At 41.8% G+C, this 17,248-nt stretch overlaps 1 protein-coding gene across 4 annotated transcripts in view; it reads left to right on the forward strand.

The window, feature by feature from the left end:
* Nucleotides 1-1,374: 1,374 nt before the first annotated feature.
* The window catches only part of TPD52 (tumor protein D52), a 44,960-nt gene continuing 29,086 nt past the window's right edge, over nucleotides 1,375-17,248 (forward strand). For all 4 annotated transcript variants that reach the window (XM_011937143.1, XM_011937145.1, XM_011937144.1 and 1 more), the window contains exons 1-2: nucleotides 1,375-1,888; nucleotides 16,708-16,823. In XM_011937143.1, coding sequence (XP_011792533.1) covers nucleotides 1,750-1,888; nucleotides 16,708-16,823 — 255 coding nt within the window. In that variant the 5' untranslated portion in view covers nucleotides 1,375-1,749. The remainder of the gene's footprint in view (nucleotides 1,889-16,707; nucleotides 16,824-17,248) is intronic.

Here is a 17,248-nt window from a genome sequence, read left to right on the forward strand (position 1 = left end):
GAGATCCGGCCACTGCACTCCAGCCTGGGCGACAGAGCGAGACTCCATCTCAAAAAAAAAAACAAAAAAAACAAAAAAAAAACTTAAAAAAAATAAAGACTTACCATAGGCCGGACACGGTGGCTCACACCTGTAATCCCAGAACTTTGGGAGGCCGAGGCGGGCAAATAACCTGAGGTCAGGAGTTTGAGACCAGCCTGGCCAATGTGGCAAAACCCTGTCTCTACTAAAAATACAAAAATTAGCCAGTCGTGGTGGGTGGTGGGTGCCTGTAGTCCCAGCTACTTGGGAGGCTGAGGCAGGAGAATCGCTTGAACCCAGAAGGTGGAGGTTGCATTGAGCCAAGGTTGTGCCATTGCACTCCAGCCTGTGCACGAGCGAAACTCTGTATCGAAAACAAAACAAAAAAAGATTTACCGTAAATGGAGTACAACATGAGACTAACAAAAATAACAAAGAAGTCATCCAGTATGTATTCTGTATGTAAAAAAAAAATCACAAGATGAATACAGACCGTCTTGGTGCATTTTATACACTAGACACATATTGATATTTTTAATGCTTAAAATATATTAGGTTTCATACTTGCTTCCAATCTGAGGAGAGTGTATCTGAGCTCTTTTTTTAGATTTGAAAACCGCCTTTTAGATTAGATTAGAACACCGCTTTTTTTGTTGTTGTTGTTACACAGTAACAGACCATTGCCCACCTGGAGGCGAGTCACCTTTATTTTTACCTCCTTAGTAGAACCAGCAGGAGCTGCAACTGCTGTTGCTTGAGCCAAGGCCATAGTCAGCATAGAAGGGTTCTGCTAAGAGACTGTGTTAAAGGAAATAAATTTGGTGACTTAGTTTTGTTTTACAAGCTAGCTGTGGCCCAGTCCTTCTACAGGGTAGGCACGCAGGTTTATTGCAGCTCTACAGAGCCATGGCCTTAGACAAACAAAGAAGGTGTGGGAATACCCGGGAGCTTTCCATTCAAAATGGATTCTTCTTTCAGTGCGTGTAACTGAAGCACCAGCTTTCTTAAAAAAAAAAAAAAAAAAGGGCGGGGGGAGAAAAGAAAAGTCAGTCTGAAGTTTTCATGACACTCAGCCAGACTCCACATTAGATAAAGTAATCATGGAAATACAGCTTTATTTTTGTACCAAGTTGTGCTTAGAAAGCTGATTGCTAAACCAGGAAGCTTGGCTTTCAGAATTTTACTGTAATCCAGGGTGGAAAAAAAGTATCACCCAGATGGCATTTGTGGGAGATTACTGACTGGTAATCCCTCCTTGTCCTAGAAGATTAAGTCTGCCCTGGTGTAGTCATGGTCAGCTGATTTTTTTTTTTTTTTTAAGTAAATTGTAGTTTCTTGTTGTAAGTCAGCCCGTGTCCAATGTTTGCCTGAACTGTTTGTACATCTGGGCCATATTGCAGAACCCTGCCCTTCTTTGTTGACTGAGGAAAGCTCGCTCCCTGCCCAGGTTTTTCATTGTTGATCGAAATTAACACCAGGTGGTGAACAGAGCCCCTCCTAAGGTTGCTCAGGATAAATCATTTATTAAATAGGTCTGCTTGTCGGGAGGGGTGTGAAGGCTCCCAGAAGGAAATGCTGGCGCCTGGGCGCGGAAGCCAGGGCCTCTAACTCCTGGGGTTGATTTCTTCAGTGAAGTTGCACCCTACAAAGGGAATATGGCCAAAGCAGCACTCAACTGAAGGATGATATCAGGCGATTAGAAAGCAATGCGTTCTGCGTTTGTCTGGAATGGATTGTAGAGAGATGGACTTATGTGAGGACTACCAGTCCCCGTTTGATTTTGAAGCAGGAGTCAACAAAAGCTATCTCTACTTGTCTCCTAGTGGAAATTCATCTCCACCCGAATCACCTACTCTTCAGAAATTTGGTAACTACTAATTTTGTAAAGCTAAGTTTGCTTGGAATAAAACCTAGACATAACTTGGGGTTTGCCTGGCTTTAAAATTATTAGTGTAAAGATGTACCAGGGTGGTGTTGGATTGTAACTAGCTAATAAGCTATTCTAGATTCAAATATTAAATCTCATTAAATATTTAGAGTATGTTTATACTTAGAAGTTAGATTTTAAAGTTAGTACTATTTATACGATCAGTAGACCTCTCCATTGATAGATATTCCAAGCTTACTTTGAGTTTGTTGAGCTGGTAAATAACAAAAAAGGAGGAATCTGGAGTCCTTGGTTTCTAGTTGCTTAGGTCATTTACGGCAACTTTCTTAATTTTTCTCTTTAGTTAAATGATGGTTAAGCACTGACTCAGTTCAAGGTCTTGCTGATGACTGTCCTGGGTTTTGTTATGGAATATTGAGAGCAACTTACAGAAATTGCTAGGCAAGAGATATATATATATTTTTTTTTAAAGAAAAACTTGAAATTGCCGTACCTTTAGAAGCAGTTATTCCTTCATACCTGCCAGTATGAGATTGCTTTGAAGGCCAGCAGCACCATCAGGGAGGCTCTTTATCGGCACAAGGCAGCAAAAAGCCGGAGGCAGCTTAGCCATCCTCCCGGCCGGGTCCCTCGTATCATAGCCAATGCTGGGAACTGGTTAAATGACCTTCTCTGTAATTTGCCAGATAATCAGGTTTTTCCAGAAGAAGTTAATTTTTTCCTTATTAATGAAGAACAGGTCACATTTTGTTCATTTTAAGCTGAAAAAATGGGTAACTTAGAAAAAAACATGGTAAAGGTGACAGCATGAAACTTAGTTTTAAGTTTGTGTATTTGCTGACAGTAGGTAATGTGTGAAGCAACATTCCTTTCTTGGTTGCAACTGGTAGCTATCTTCCCCCCAAAATGGCTGGGATTTCCAGGAATGGGAAAATGTTGAGTGTAACGAAGAAGGGGTAGAGCTGGTCTGTAGAAGTTGGGGCCAGGAGGCCCCAGCTTGATGTCTGCTGGGGGATTCTGATTGCCAGGAAACTTTCTCCAGTGCTGACCTTGGCTTGCCCAAGTGACCCCCCTCAGACCTCTGTAATAAAGGGGCCTGGGCTCCCCCTTTGCCCAGCCCCCTTCTAACTTATAAATCTCATGTATAAGTTAATAGGGGGCCACACAGAATGGGGAAGTTAGAGCTCGGTAATGGACCAAAGCTCAAGTGACTTGCGGGGAAGGGAGGGAACCTTTGAGAAGCTGGGGCTGTGGTTTTGTGACTTCAGGTGGACCTTGATCAGTGTGCAAGCAGCCAGATTCCCAGGAAGACTGACACTGCTTGCTTCTTTTAGTTCCCTTCTACCCTTCTTCTCTCTTTGTTTCACCTCCTTTCATTTTCCAAGTTACAGTCATGACTGCCTTGGGATGTTTTCTGTTAAAACCAGGGCAGTTGTAGGGTTGGGTGTGCCTCTAGGCAAATTCTGAAGGATTATCTTTGCAATTCCTGTTGGCTGTTCGAAGGAGCATGGGGTTGTGAGATTTAAAAAGTTATTAAAAAGCAAATGAATAACAATAATGAAAAACAAACTCATGTAGCTAGGTTTAGTAGCTTGCATTAATTGAAAGAAAAGAGGGTGAACAAGCATTAAAACAAGCAGAAACCACCCTCAGCAGTCATCTGTAAGAACACAGTGATTCTAAAATGCCCAAATAAAAGCGGGGGCCTGGAAGAGGGATTACTCTTCTGTGTGCCCATGACCCCTCAAGGCATAAGAAGCCTGCACACCTGTCTGAACATCAAACATGGTTGGTCGATGGAATGAATAATGTGCTCTCCGTGTGTTTGCAGTCTTTGTATTTCTATGTAGAAGCTCTTAGGATCAATACATTATGAACCCATTAAAAGTTCTTGTGGTTTTTGGCCACTATGTATTTTCTTAATCGGCAGACAAGTAATACAGACAAGAAGGACTGATATAAAGAGGGATCCTACTCAGAGAGGTTGGGAATACTGATTTGAAAAGTCTGTGTTCTTTGATATTTATCCAAAATGCCATCATGGGGCAAATGGGAAAGTAATGAGATTTTGTCTATCGGCAGGATGTTCCTAAGAAGTCATTAAAGTGGAGATTAGGATGAGGACAGTGGCTGAAACAAAATGAGGCCTTTTATTAGGGAGTTTTAATCTCCTTTGACGCAACCAACCCATATTCAGAAATGCCTTATACCTCCTTACCCACAATCCTCATAAATATAAGAATCTATCAATAACTGAAGCAAAATGTTATGAACTAGAACTTCTCTTTACTGTATGTGATGTACTCTGACATTTTATACTATTGTATGCCATTTCTTCTTTTTAAAGTGCTCATCTGGTTCTGCTACTGGATTTTACAACCCATAGTGTGAAAACACCGATTTATAATAGTTTCAGAATCTGGAACAGAAGCTCTGTTCATCTTTTTTGTTCACTGCTGTTTCCCCAAGCACCAAGAATAGTACTTGACATTATGGCTCAAAAACTGTTTGTAGAATGCATGAATGAATGAATGAATGATACTGGTGAGGAGTAGTTCACACTCCAGTTCATTTTACCGGACGTGAAGATTGAGGCTGAGAGGCGTATGTGATGTTCTCAAATCACAAAGTTTAGTTAGGCTAAGATACGACTAGTACTCATCTCTTAATTCTTAAGCTAGTGGTTTGGTTTTTTTGTTTTGTTTTTTTAGACCTCAACGTCTCAGCCTCTCTAGTAATGGATATTATAGAACAGATTAACCATTTAAGGCTTAAATTCTCCTTTGGTCAAGTGTTTTACTGTGGGAGTAATTTGTTAATACTTTATATGCCACTGGGATCTCAACATTCTATTCCATCTTTGGGCTGAACATTATCAGGACCAGGGTCTCACAGCTGGGGTCTTTTGTTGCATTATCTCTTCTATTCTGTCAACACCCATAAGGATAATATCCCAAAGGTTATTTACATAGCATCTATCTTCCTTTTAAGAATTTTTTTTTTCTTTTGAGATGGAGTCTTGCTCTGTTGCCCAGGCTGAAGTACAGTGGTGCAGCCTTGGCTCACTGCAACCTCTGCTTCCTGGGTTCAAGCGATTCTTCTGCCTCAGACTCCTAAATAGCTGGGACTGTAGGTGTGCGTCACCACGCCTGCTAATTTTTGTGTTTTTAGTAGAGATGGGGTTTCACCATATTGGCGAGGCTGGTCTTGAACTCCTGACCTCGTGATCTGCCCGCCTCGGCCTCCCAAAGTGCTGGGATTACAGGTGTGAGCCACCAGGCTGGGCCAGAATTTTCTTTTTTTAAAAAAAACTTTTGGCTGGGGCAACAGAATGAGACTCCATCTCAATATACAAACAAACAAACAAACAAAAGCTCTTTTATTTTAGATTCAGGAGTGCATGGCCAGGCTTCTTATATAGGTAAACATGTGTCATAGGGGTTTGATGTACAGATTGTTTCATCATCTAGATACTAAGCCTGATACACAGTAGTGATTTTTCTTTTTTTTGCTCCTCTTCCTCCTCCCACCCTCCACCCTCTGGTAGGCCCCAGTGTCATTTGTTCCCCTCTTTGTGTCCATGTGTTCTCATCATTTTGCCCTCACTTATAAGTGAGAAGGTGCCCTGTTTGGTTTTCTGTTCCTGTGTTAGTTTGCTAAGGATAATGGCCTCCAGCTCCATCCATATTCTTGCAAAGGATAGGATCTTGTTCTTTTTTATGGCTGCATAGTATTCCATGGCATATATGTACCACCTTTTCTTTATCCAGTCTATCATTGATGGGCATTTAGGTTAATTCCATGCTTTGCTATTGTGAATAGTGCTGCAATGAACTTATGCATACATGTGTCTTTGTGATAGAATGGTTTATATTCCTTTGGGTGTATACCCAGTAATGGGATTGCTGGGGAGAATTTTCTAATGTACAGGAAGATGCAGCCTTGGCTTATGGCACCTTTGGTTATTTCTAGTGACTTAAGGAAATATGAGGAATGGAAAAATCTGACATTTTAGTTTAATATTTGAGACTCTAGAAAGACTGAAAAATCAAACTGAAATTTCTTAGCTCATAGTTTTTCTTTTCATTCTGTTTTACCCTTTTTGATTTTCACTCTGTGTTATTCTCACTTCTTTTTAGAAAAGTGGTTACCACTTCTTAAAAGTTTTTTATGATTGCATAGGTCTTAAATAGCAAACGTAACTATGGTTTACAAAATAAAAACTGGAGCCAAATTGAAGAGATGTAGAATTTCCTTATTCCTAGAGAGGAAATTTAAGGATGGAAGAGACTTCCTCTCTGGGGATTCTGAAATTTCTTCATGACTGACCTTTGTCACTCTTTTCTGGAATATCCCAGTTACTAGTTTTATACTTAATTTTGGGGCAGGGGAGCAGAGCAGTGGGAAGAGGAGATAGCTCTGAAGTAATTGACTGGAGATTTTTTCCTTTTTATTTTTTTTCTAAAAAAAGAAAGGGATTTAAGGGTCCATTTAGAAATACCTGGAAGCAACAAGTAAAGCGTTTGAAAATACTAATGTGTTTTACCTTGAGGATTGTTTCTTCTTTGTCCACTCTTTCTGTGGAGTGACGCTTTTGGGAGGTGACCTTCTGTCTTGTGTGGGGACATTGACCACTGTTCAGGGTCCTGCTTTGAGAGCTGAGTCCCAGGAGCACTTTGCATCTGATGTGGCTCCCAAGCGCTCCTTTCCCTTTTTGTCTTAGTGCAGCCCCTCCCCTCCTGCCCTGTTTCCTTTCCTCTTTAATAATTCAGACATTGGCCAGGCGCGGTGGCTCACGCCTATCTCAGCACTTTGGGAGGCCAAGGCGGGTGGATCACGAGGTCAGGAGATCGAGACCATCCTGGCCAACATGGTGAACCCTGTCTCTACTAAAATACAAAAAATTAGTCGGGCATGGTGGCGGGCACCTGTAGTCCCAGCTACTCGGGAGGGTGAGACAGGGGAATTGCTTGAACCCGGGAGGCGGAGATTGCAGTGAGCCAAGATCGCGCCACTGCCCTCCAGCCTCGGCAACAGAGCGAGACTCCATCTCAAAAAACAAAAAAAACAACAACAAAAAATAACCCAGATATTGTCCCCTTACGCTTGTGAGGAGCTTGGGTCTTCCCTTACATGGAGTGGATCAAGTTTTCTCAGCCTTTTTCTTCCCAGCTGCCTTGACTACAATTACCCAACTCATTTTTCCCCTAAGGTTTTACTGTTCTCATCGTGGGCACTCATGGGAAAATTCCAGCCTTGAGAATCTTAAGTTGTCACGGCCTGAGCCGCTACATCCCTCTCTTCTGAAGGCACTCAGTGGCAGACAGCAGGTACTGACTGTTGTGTCCTCTTAGATGCTCCCTTGCCTTAAGTCAGTGGTTCTCAACCACAGTTTTGCCCCACTGTGGGCATTTGACCATGTTTGTAGATACTCTTTTGGTTGTTACAACTGGGTGTGGGTGTGGGGCTGCTACTGACATCTAGTGAGTGGGCCTTAGATGCTACACAGGAAGATGCCCATGACGTCCATGGTGCCATGGCTGAGAAGCGCTGCCTTAACTGGATGCTTAGTCTTTTGGGTCTCCTGAAGACAAGCTCTGTGGTGTGGGGACTTGCAAGTATTCCTCCCACTTCTGGGATTTTATTACATCCAGAAACAACAAGGCACAGAGAATGGGAGCCCCAGGCACAGACTTTCATGGGGAAGAAACATCTTGTGATCTTTGTGGATGTTACTGCTGAAGATACTTTGATTTATATGTTTAAATCTCTTTTTATGCCTCTAGGTTTGAAAAGGGGGGATGCGTATTTCCTCTTGTTTGTGCTTAAATAAAACAGTCATAGAGACTGAAGTTTCTTATCGCAACTCTAGTCTTAAGTTATTGGTGCTGCTTTGAAGACTTGGTAGGAAAGGCGTGCAGCTTTATTTTCCAGAGACGCTTCCAGGGCTCAAGTATATGTTAACAGATTCTTTCTTGGGTAGGCAGTGTTAACATTCAGGCTAAATAGCAGATACCTATACTCCATTTTGGCATCTTTTTCCCTCCTAGTTGAATTTTTTCGGGGGTAGCTGACATACTCTTTCTGTGATATCATTTGTGTCCCACCTATATAACCATGGTGCATTTGACTGCACACTTTTTTCCTGTGATATGAAGGTAGGTGACCCGCTCCCAAAAGTGACAATCTTTGGACAGATTATGTATGAGATGGAAGTTATATTTCTTTAGGAAAGTGACATTTCACATCTGCTTTAAATAGAAAAACCTTTCTAGGTAAAAACAGTGAAGTGAGAATGCAATATATACAATAAAAAGCTCGAGATAAAAGGAGAGAGAATGAAGGGAGACTGGGTTCTTATCTTTCCCTCTAACTTGACTGTATACCTTCCTATAATCCGTTTATTCACAGTGTTGACAAGCATCTGCTGTGTGCTAGACACTGTGCGTCGGAGACCCTGCTAGGACTAAAGACACAGGACTGGAGCATGAAGGCCAAGTATTGCCCAGCTGCAGTCTGTGTTCTGTACAATAGACTGGACCGTAGCTTCTTATTCCCAGAGCCAAGGACTGTTTTTCAGCCAAGGTCACGGGGTCCAGGGGAGATCCCCCAAGAGTAGGAGACACTTTTGACTTACTGAAGCGAGTGGGAACTGGAAATAGGGATGGGATATCAGGCAGAGAAAATAATATGTGCAAAGACACAAAAAAAGAGTGTGTTTTAGAGAGAGCAGAGATGGTTGTACAACATTGTGAGTATAATTGACGTCACCGAATCACACACTTAAAAATGGTTAAAGATGATACATTTTTGTTGTATATTCTAACATAATAAAAAATTAAATGGGCCAAAAAGTATGGGAGGTACATTTAAACATTTTTTTTTTTTTTGAGTTAATAGCTTTCTTTCTTTCCTTCTTTCTTTCTGTCTTTCTCACTCTCGCTCTGTTGCCCAGGCTGGAGTGCAGTGGCGTGATCTTGGCTCACTGCAGCCTCTACCTCCCGGGTTCAAGTGATTCTTGTGCCTCAGCCTCCCTAGTAGATGGGATTACAAGCGTGCGCCACCACACCTGGCCAATTTTTGTATTTTTTAGTAGAGTCAGGGTTTCACCGTGTTGGCCAGGCTGGTCTCGAACTCCTGGCCTCAAGTGATCCACCTGTCTCGGCCTCCCAAAGTGCAGGGATTATAGGCGTGAGCCACCACGCCTTGCCAAATTATATACATGTGTGTGTATATATATATGTGTATGAGTGTGTGTGTGTGTATCACCAGGCTGGAGCACAGTGGCGCGACCTCAGCTCACTGCAACCTCTACCTCCCTAGTTGAAGAGATTCTTGTGCCTCAGCCTCACGAGTAGTTGGGACTACAGGTGTGCACCACCACGCCCAGCTAATCTTTGTATTTTTAGTAGAGACAGGGTTTCACCATGTTGGCCGGGATGGTCTTGATCTCTTGACCTTGTGATCCACCTGCCTGGGTCTCCCAAAGTGCTGGGATTACAGGCATGAGCCACTGTGCCTGGCCTACATATGTACTCTAGAAAGCTCTTTGTTGGAGTGGGTTGAGGAATATTTGCAGATGTCAGAGACTGGCAAGGAACTTAGGGGCAGGAATCTAAGCAACACATAGTGACAGCCCAAACTAGGCAGGAGGGCAGGATTGGAGGCAGGGAGTGAAGTAGATGTCCAGAGAGTGAGATGGAGCCATGACATCTCAGAGAGGTAGGAAGAGAGAAAGCAGGGGGGAGGAGAAGAATGGAGATTTCAAACTGAAGTTCAATGTCAGATGGCCTTGGTGTGGCCAGATGAGGGTAGTGACCCAGAACTGTCCTTAGTGGAAGGTAGGTGGAAGGGGCAGCAACAGGGTTGCAGGGGGTTGAGGAGTAATTGGGCAGTGAGGAAGTAAGACCTGAGAACCAAGACTCAGGGAAGATGAGAGAGAAGCAATTCCCAGGACAAGTTGTAGGGCTTGGAATCTAGGAGAAACAGCAAATCCTTATGTGTACCCATTGTTTGCAGATAAGGGGCTTGGGGCTCTTTGAAGATAAATGTGATTAAAGAAGATCAACCAACTAGTAAATGGCTGAATCAGTGTTTATGCCCCTTTCCATTGGAATTACTCTCCTGGGGCTGCGGTAGCCATGCTGGGTGGCTTATCACCCAGTTTTGGAGGTTAGAAGTCTGAAATGAAGGCGTTGGCAGGGTCTTGCTCCCTCTGAAACGTGCAGGGCAATGAATCCTTCTTGCCGCCTCCTCACTTCTGGTGGTTGCTTGCACACCTTGGTGTTCCTTGTTCTGTTGTGATGTCACCCCAATCTCTGTGTGTTCTCTGTGCTTTGCACTGTGTATCTTCACATAATCTCTTCCCTGAGTCTCTGTGTTCAAATTTCCTTCTTATAAGGACATGAACCATTGGATTAGAGTTCACTAATCCAGTGTGACCTCATCTTAACTTGATTACATCTCCAGAGATCCTGTTTCCAAATAAAGACACATTCATTGTTGTCATGGGTTAGGAAATTGAAGACATTTTTAAAGGCAGCAGAGTTCAACTCACACCACCATCTAATTTCAAAGCTCATCTTGTCTTTTTGTATTCTTTTAAAAATCTGTCCTCAGTTTTCTCATCTTTATATAATGAAGCGTTTGACTTAAACCAGGGGTCCCCAACCCCCAGTTGGTGGACTGGTACCTGTCTGTGGCCTGTTAGGAACCGGTGAGTGACAGGCGAGTGAGCATTACCACCTGGGCTCTGCCTCCTGTCAGATCAGTGGTGGCATTAGATTCTCATAGGAGCGTGAACCCTATTGTGAACTGCACATGCAAGGGATCTAGGTTGCACACTCCTTATGAGAATCTAATGCCTGATGATCTGAGGTGGAACGGTTTCCTCCCAAAACCATCCACCCGCAACCCCTGTGGAAAAATTGTCTTCCATGAACGCAGTCCCTGGTGCAAAAAACATTGGGGACTGCTGACTTAAACGATTCAGAATTCTTTCAGATCTAAAATTGTATGACAGTGGCCAAAAAGCTTTTAATCAATAATCATAGAAAGTCTTGAAGTACTTGGTCATAATTGGAATAAAAGTCAAAGATGAAGAACTAGAGGGAAGAGAACCATTTAAGTGGGTGCTCCAAAAGGGGGGTGGGGGCTGCACCCAAGCAGAGAGAGGTGCTCCTCAGACTCTTATTTATGGCTTATGTGTAGGTTCTACATTTTTAGTAAAAACGCTTTTGCTGCTTTCCCCAGTTGAAATTTGTGGAAGTTGTGGCAAATGGGTGGTTATGCATGGGAAAGGAAAGAGAGAGTTACTCTAATTAAATCTTTAATGAATAATTCAGTTCAGATGCAATATTAGCATTGGCTCTGTTCTAGGCACTGTGAGTTTTGAGACGGAAAGATAAGGAAGTGACATCAGGACTTTATAGTCTAGAACTAGAGACATCTTCAGGACTAAGCTCTTTCCTGTTCTTGGTCACTCTGCCCTGCCTTTCCCTGCTCTGACCACACTGGCACACACACATTTCCACTTTGTCTTCTGCACATTATTCACAAAGACTCTGAAGTCTTGAAGTGTTATATTTCATTAAATCTAAGACACCACAGATTGTAAGATGTTACTATTATTTTGTGTTTCATTAAGTATAAAATATGCTGATAGTTAAACTAAAAAAACTCTGCTTTATCATCGCTTGAATTGTTTTTAAATCTTTTTTCAAAAATTATTTTTAGTAGAAATGGGGTTTCACCATATTGTGCAGGCTGGTCTCGAACTCCTGGACTCAAGTGATCTACCCGTCTCTGCCTCCCAAAGTGCTGGGATTACAGGTGTGTATGAGCCACCCTGCCCAGCCCCCTACAAATTTTTATTTAAATTTTTGTTGTTGTTGTTTTGAGACAGGGTCTTGCTCTTCTTGCTCTGTTGCCCAGGCTGGAGTGCAGTGGCACGATCACAGCTCATTGAACTTCAACCTCCTAGGCCCAGGCGATCCTCCTGCCGTAGCCTCCTGAGTAGCTGGGACTACAGGTGCAGGCCATTATACCCGGCTAATGACTTTTGAGTTTTTGTAGATACAGGATCTCACTTTGTTGCCTAGGCTGGTCTCGAACTCCTGGGCTCAAGTGATCCTCCCACCTTGGCCTCCCAAAGTGCTGGCATTACAGGTATGAGCCACTGTGCCTGGCCAAAAATTTTATGTTTATTGAAGTTCTTTTTTAGATTTATTCAGACATTTACACTGATCAGAACACTCCTGTGCATATTTTCTAAAATAAAAAGGAACATTTCCTAAAATGTCTTCACACCCATAATTTAACTTATTTGAATTGCTTTTCAACTTGGAGTGATCTATGTCTATTCTATTGATTATTTTCCTCACATAAAATGTCTGTGGTGCAGCCTTTCTTAAGAGATGTCTGTAACTGGACCTGGCATTTTCTAAGCCATTTTGCAAATTTTGAGGCATGTTTGCTGGTAATAACCATGTCACAATGACTGGCTGATTAATTATACAGTGCATCTCAAAGATGTAAAATGTAGAAAGTATCTTCAGATTGATGGGATGTGTCTCTGCTTGTCTTCTCCATCCTAATCCCTGAGACACTAGAACTCTCACCTGGGAATCAGTGAGATGCGTCACCCTGCCAGTGGGCTCCAGAACCTTCCCAGGGCAGGCTTCCCTCTACCTAGCTTGCTGGAAGGACTTTTCCAAAGACAAGTCTAGACTTGTCACTCCCCCACCTAAAGCTCTTTAGGGATGCCCTGGATGGAACTGAAGACAGGCTGACAATCTGTTTGCATAGCTAGAGGAAGAGAATTAAGGCAATGGCTAAAATGTTAATAACCCGATGGAAGAAATTATCACTCATTTTCAGTCATTTGGGTTTGATAATGTTATCTGTGACTTTCAAACCAGGGATCCCACAAGTTTCTAGACCCTCAGGAAAGAAAAAAGTTTCTATGGACAAAGACTAGGCCCTGTTTCGTTGTCCTGCCATGATCATTGATAGTTCTCTAAGAAAAGATGTTCGTGAAGGAGCTGAGTCGAGAGACAGAAAGACCCAAGTATTAATCCTGCCTCTGTAAGTCTGGGCAAATTATATAGCCTTAGAGGACTGCAGTTTCCTAGTAGAGAAAAAATACTCCTTTTGGGTGGTGGTTATGGGGTGTTTTTATTTTTATGAGATAACATGTAGACTTCCCCTCACAGTGGCTGGTGTAGTAAATGTCAGTAGATATTAATTGTATTTTCCCCATCATATCTGTCTTTTAAAAACAGCTTTCCATCAGATTTTGAGAGAAAAAAAAACATTAAAATTAATGAACAAGTAAGTTTCGGATTATGGTTTTCAATAATCTATACTTTTAAATATTCTTATTTTCCACCTTTCATGCTGTGAATGAGAAATTGATATTTTCTCCCAAAAGCCAGACTCTATTTTCATATTAAAATACTGTACTATTACTGAACATACAAGAAACAGGATCATATCTAGATGAATATATAAGGCAAAATTTGGATTCCCAGGTTTGGGGTAACTTTAGTTGGAATTAATGAAGACTGCTTTTGATCTAGTCTGCCAGATTCCTTCTCTTTTTAGGGTCTTATTATTGCTTCTAGATACCTTTCAGGTCTTACTGTAAGCCTCCTACTTTTGTCTTTGTTTTCAGATCAGTGATTTGAAGCATTTGTTTTTACATCAGACCGTCTAGGTTTAAAATCTGACCTCTACCAAACATTTAGGTGTGTTAACCTGGGCAAGTCGCTGAATGTCTGTAAGCTCCAGGTTCCTGATCTGGAAATGGTGAGGGGACCCCCACCTCACAGAAGTGTTGCACATAGGGATTTAAAACACTTAATTTGGACTTGTCTGTAAATGGGATGCACTCTGTCATGGTGGCTGTGGTTAATAATTTTCTCAAGGCATGACTGTGATGTTTTGTTGGTGATTTTGGTATCTACCATTCTGTTCTTCCTTGGTGTTCTTTAATTGCTAATTTTTTTTTCCAGACTGCACCTTTTAATTTTAATGATGATGATTTGCTGCCACCTACAGGCTAATGTGGAAGGAGCAGAACGTGTCATTACCAACTTTCTTAGATGCTGAATATAAAATCTCAAGGTCATCCTGGCAGACTTGAAGCCAGCTGGACAACCCGTCATCCTTTTTTCTGAGAGATTTATTTTCCTTGATACCCTAGCCACATATTTGAATAGAACCAGAATCCCCTTGGATTCTTTTTGGAATTGGGCAGTATACATAAAGCATTGTTAGCAATCAGATACTGTATTTTTCCCCTTCTTTGAGTAGATTTGCAAAAGGGTGTGTATCAAAAAAGCATGAAAGAGTCTTTGCTATTTAAGTAATGGTTTGGTACCTGAGTTTTGCTTGTTTTGTTTTGGAGATCTGTTCTAGTTGGAGAGCTTGGGAGTTCTGTACAAAACATTAAAAATAAAATAATGTGTAACACGTAGCTCTGTTATGGTTCTTACTGTGTTGCCTTATAGGATAGATTTACAAGCACACACAGATGCTGGGAAGTGGTTTCTAACAGTACATAGGACAGCACCTTGTTCACGGTGTGATTTGGCTGGAGTTGGAGTAAGAGGTGCCAATGCCAGCTAGCAGGAGACGGGTCCAGTAAGGGCTGTGTGCCAACCTCAGGGGTCACACTTCGCTTTGAAAACAGTAAGGAACCACCAAAGGATTTTAAGCTGAAGAGTGACACAATCAGATTTCTATTATAGAAATATTATTTGGGCAGTCTGTTCACAGATATTTTAGAGGAAGACCTGTGGAAGCAATTATGCGTTGAGCTTTTCTACCTGCTGATTGTACCTATTAAGTATTTTATATGCAGTCAAGAGCTTACTCATACTTTTTGCCAGTCTGATTTATGGTTTTTGAATTATTTGTGTTACTTTTATGGCTTTCACAGTTCTGTACATACTTTCCAGGTAGGCACTATTTTGGTGCTGCCATGCTGATGATGATTATAATTATTAACTACTGTTAATCGGTGAAGTACAGCAGACCCTGTACCAAGTGCCTTTGTAACTTGTACACCGTGTACATAAGCATCATCTCATTGATTCACGTAATTCTCTAATGTTTGCTGTGACGCTGGCTGCTTGTTCCACAGTGTGGCTATTCTCCTTCCTTTTTCTTCTGTGTCTGCTCCCTGGCGCCTTGTGTTGGGCAGGATGCCACATTGCTGCTGTGACTGAACTGGCACTTCTCAGAAATGGTCCTGGGGGGTAGCAGGGAACAACTGCAGTGGCTGTGATGCTCACTGGTAGGAAGAGTGGGCAGAGGAGTAAACCTTCCCCTGGTTTCTTTGCAAAATAAATAAATGAATAAATAAATAAATAAATAAGAATCTGTTGACAGAGGAGACTTTGCAATCCCAAACCTGTAAACTGAACTGAAGCCTGATGCCTAAAGCCTAGGGTGAGGCAGCTATGGCCAGGAAGGGGGTGACAAAAAGCTTAGTCGTCAAATAATGTGCGAATACAATATTTTTAAAAATTAATGTAAAAGAAAATCATGAATAAAATATCTCAATTTTAAATAAAGACGAGATTAGCAATAGTGCTGTTCATGCAGAGCCATTTTGGAGTTTGAGACAAAAGAAAGTATCAGCAATACTGATCCTGCAATTTAAAATTTTGGCATTTTGTTCATCATGGGTTCTTTGAATTTGATTTTAAAAAAATATTCCATTAAGATATTTATGTTGAGTGTTTTAGTGGCCTCTTCAATTTTGCACCCAAGGTTGGGGTGCCTTTCTGGCCTCATCTTAGCCTGTGGGTAAGGGTTGGGCAGGAAAAGAGGGGAGATCTGAGGGGCAGCTGCCTGCTGGTCACTCTCCAGTCATTCTTCCTGACAGGTTCTGTTCCAAGGGGATTGGGCGTGGCGTGATTGGTCTTCAGCAGTGTGGAATGTCTCTATGTGGCTGTTGGTCATGTCTCTGAACATACAGCTTAGTATTCTTTTATAAGGGCATCTGGATTTTTTATATATATATGTGAGATATATATGATATACATGGTATATGATATATATGATACATATATGAAATATATATTATTATTTTTAAGCTGTAAGAAGTGGCAGTGGCTCACGCCTGTAATCCAAGAACTTTGGGAGGCTGAGGCAGGAGCATGGCTTGAAGCCAGGAGTTCAAGGCCAGCCTAGGCAACATAGCGACACCCTGTCTCTACCTCCTAAAACAAACAAACAACAACAAAAAGAAAACCTACAAGAATATGTTTTCTGCCTCCACTAATGGAAAGAAACAGAATAAAATTTACTTAGGACACTTAGTTCTTTCAGTGGTTACTCCTTTACTGAGTTTATGAAATGTTGACTTTGATTACCACAGCAAGCTGAAGAGATGTGCAAACTCCTGCCCCGGGTTAGCAGGAAGGAGCTAAAATCTTTCATCTAATTTATACTGATTTAGTTGTATAGCAATTTAAAGCCTCGGCAAGATCTCATTTTGGGCCCTTCACTCTTCTGCCATAACTATATAGTGACTGAGACTATGAATAGAAGCTAAGAGAATGCTATATTTTCTAAATTCGTGTTTTGGCAGAGTCTGCTTGGTGGTTTCCGGTGGTTAGCTCAGATTTTTTGACCTTTGCTGAGAGAGCCAGGTCATTTGAATGTCCAGAGATGAGATGTGTGGATCTACTCTAATTGGCTTTATTCTGGCTGGGAAAGTGGAGGAGCTTGAAGAAGGATTTTACTTAGATTTTGTACTTTAAACAATTGTTTAAATCCCCAACCAGGTCTGCTGAGAACAGAGCCAGTCCCTGAGGAAGGAGAAGATGTTGCTGCCACCATCAGTGCCACAGAGACCCTCTCAGAAGAGGAGCGGGAAGAGCTAAGAAGAGAACTTGCAAAGGTAAAGAACCATTCCTTTTGTAACTTTATTTTTGCACTTAAAATGTACTGTCATTTGTGATTCTAAAGTACATGGTGATATGTTTATAGTTAGTTCCAGGGGAGAGAAAGTACATGTGTTTATTTCTCCAGCAGGTCTTGAGTAGGGGAGACGAGATAGAAGAAGTTGACGTCGGTTCATTTTTATATGAGACAAATGTATATATGGGTAAAATAGATGTGAAAAGTAGGGTGTGAAACAGGAAATGAATGAGAGGAGTACTAGTGAATGTCTTCTAAGGGACTTCACCGAGGTCTGATACACTTGCTCTTCAGTGCATCAATGACTTTGTTCTACCCTTGGCTGTGTTGCAGAGATGGGCACTTTCAAACTTCCTTCCACCTTTCCTTCCTTACAGTTCCCTCCTTCCCTCCCCTCCCTTCCCT

Source organism: Colobus angolensis, unplaced genomic scaffold, assembly GCF_000951035.1.
Source record: "Colobus angolensis palliatus isolate OR3802 unplaced genomic scaffold, Cang.pa_1.0 Scaffold16, whole genome shotgun sequence".
Taxonomy (NCBI): domain Eukaryota; kingdom Metazoa; phylum Chordata; class Mammalia; order Primates; family Cercopithecidae; genus Colobus; species Colobus angolensis.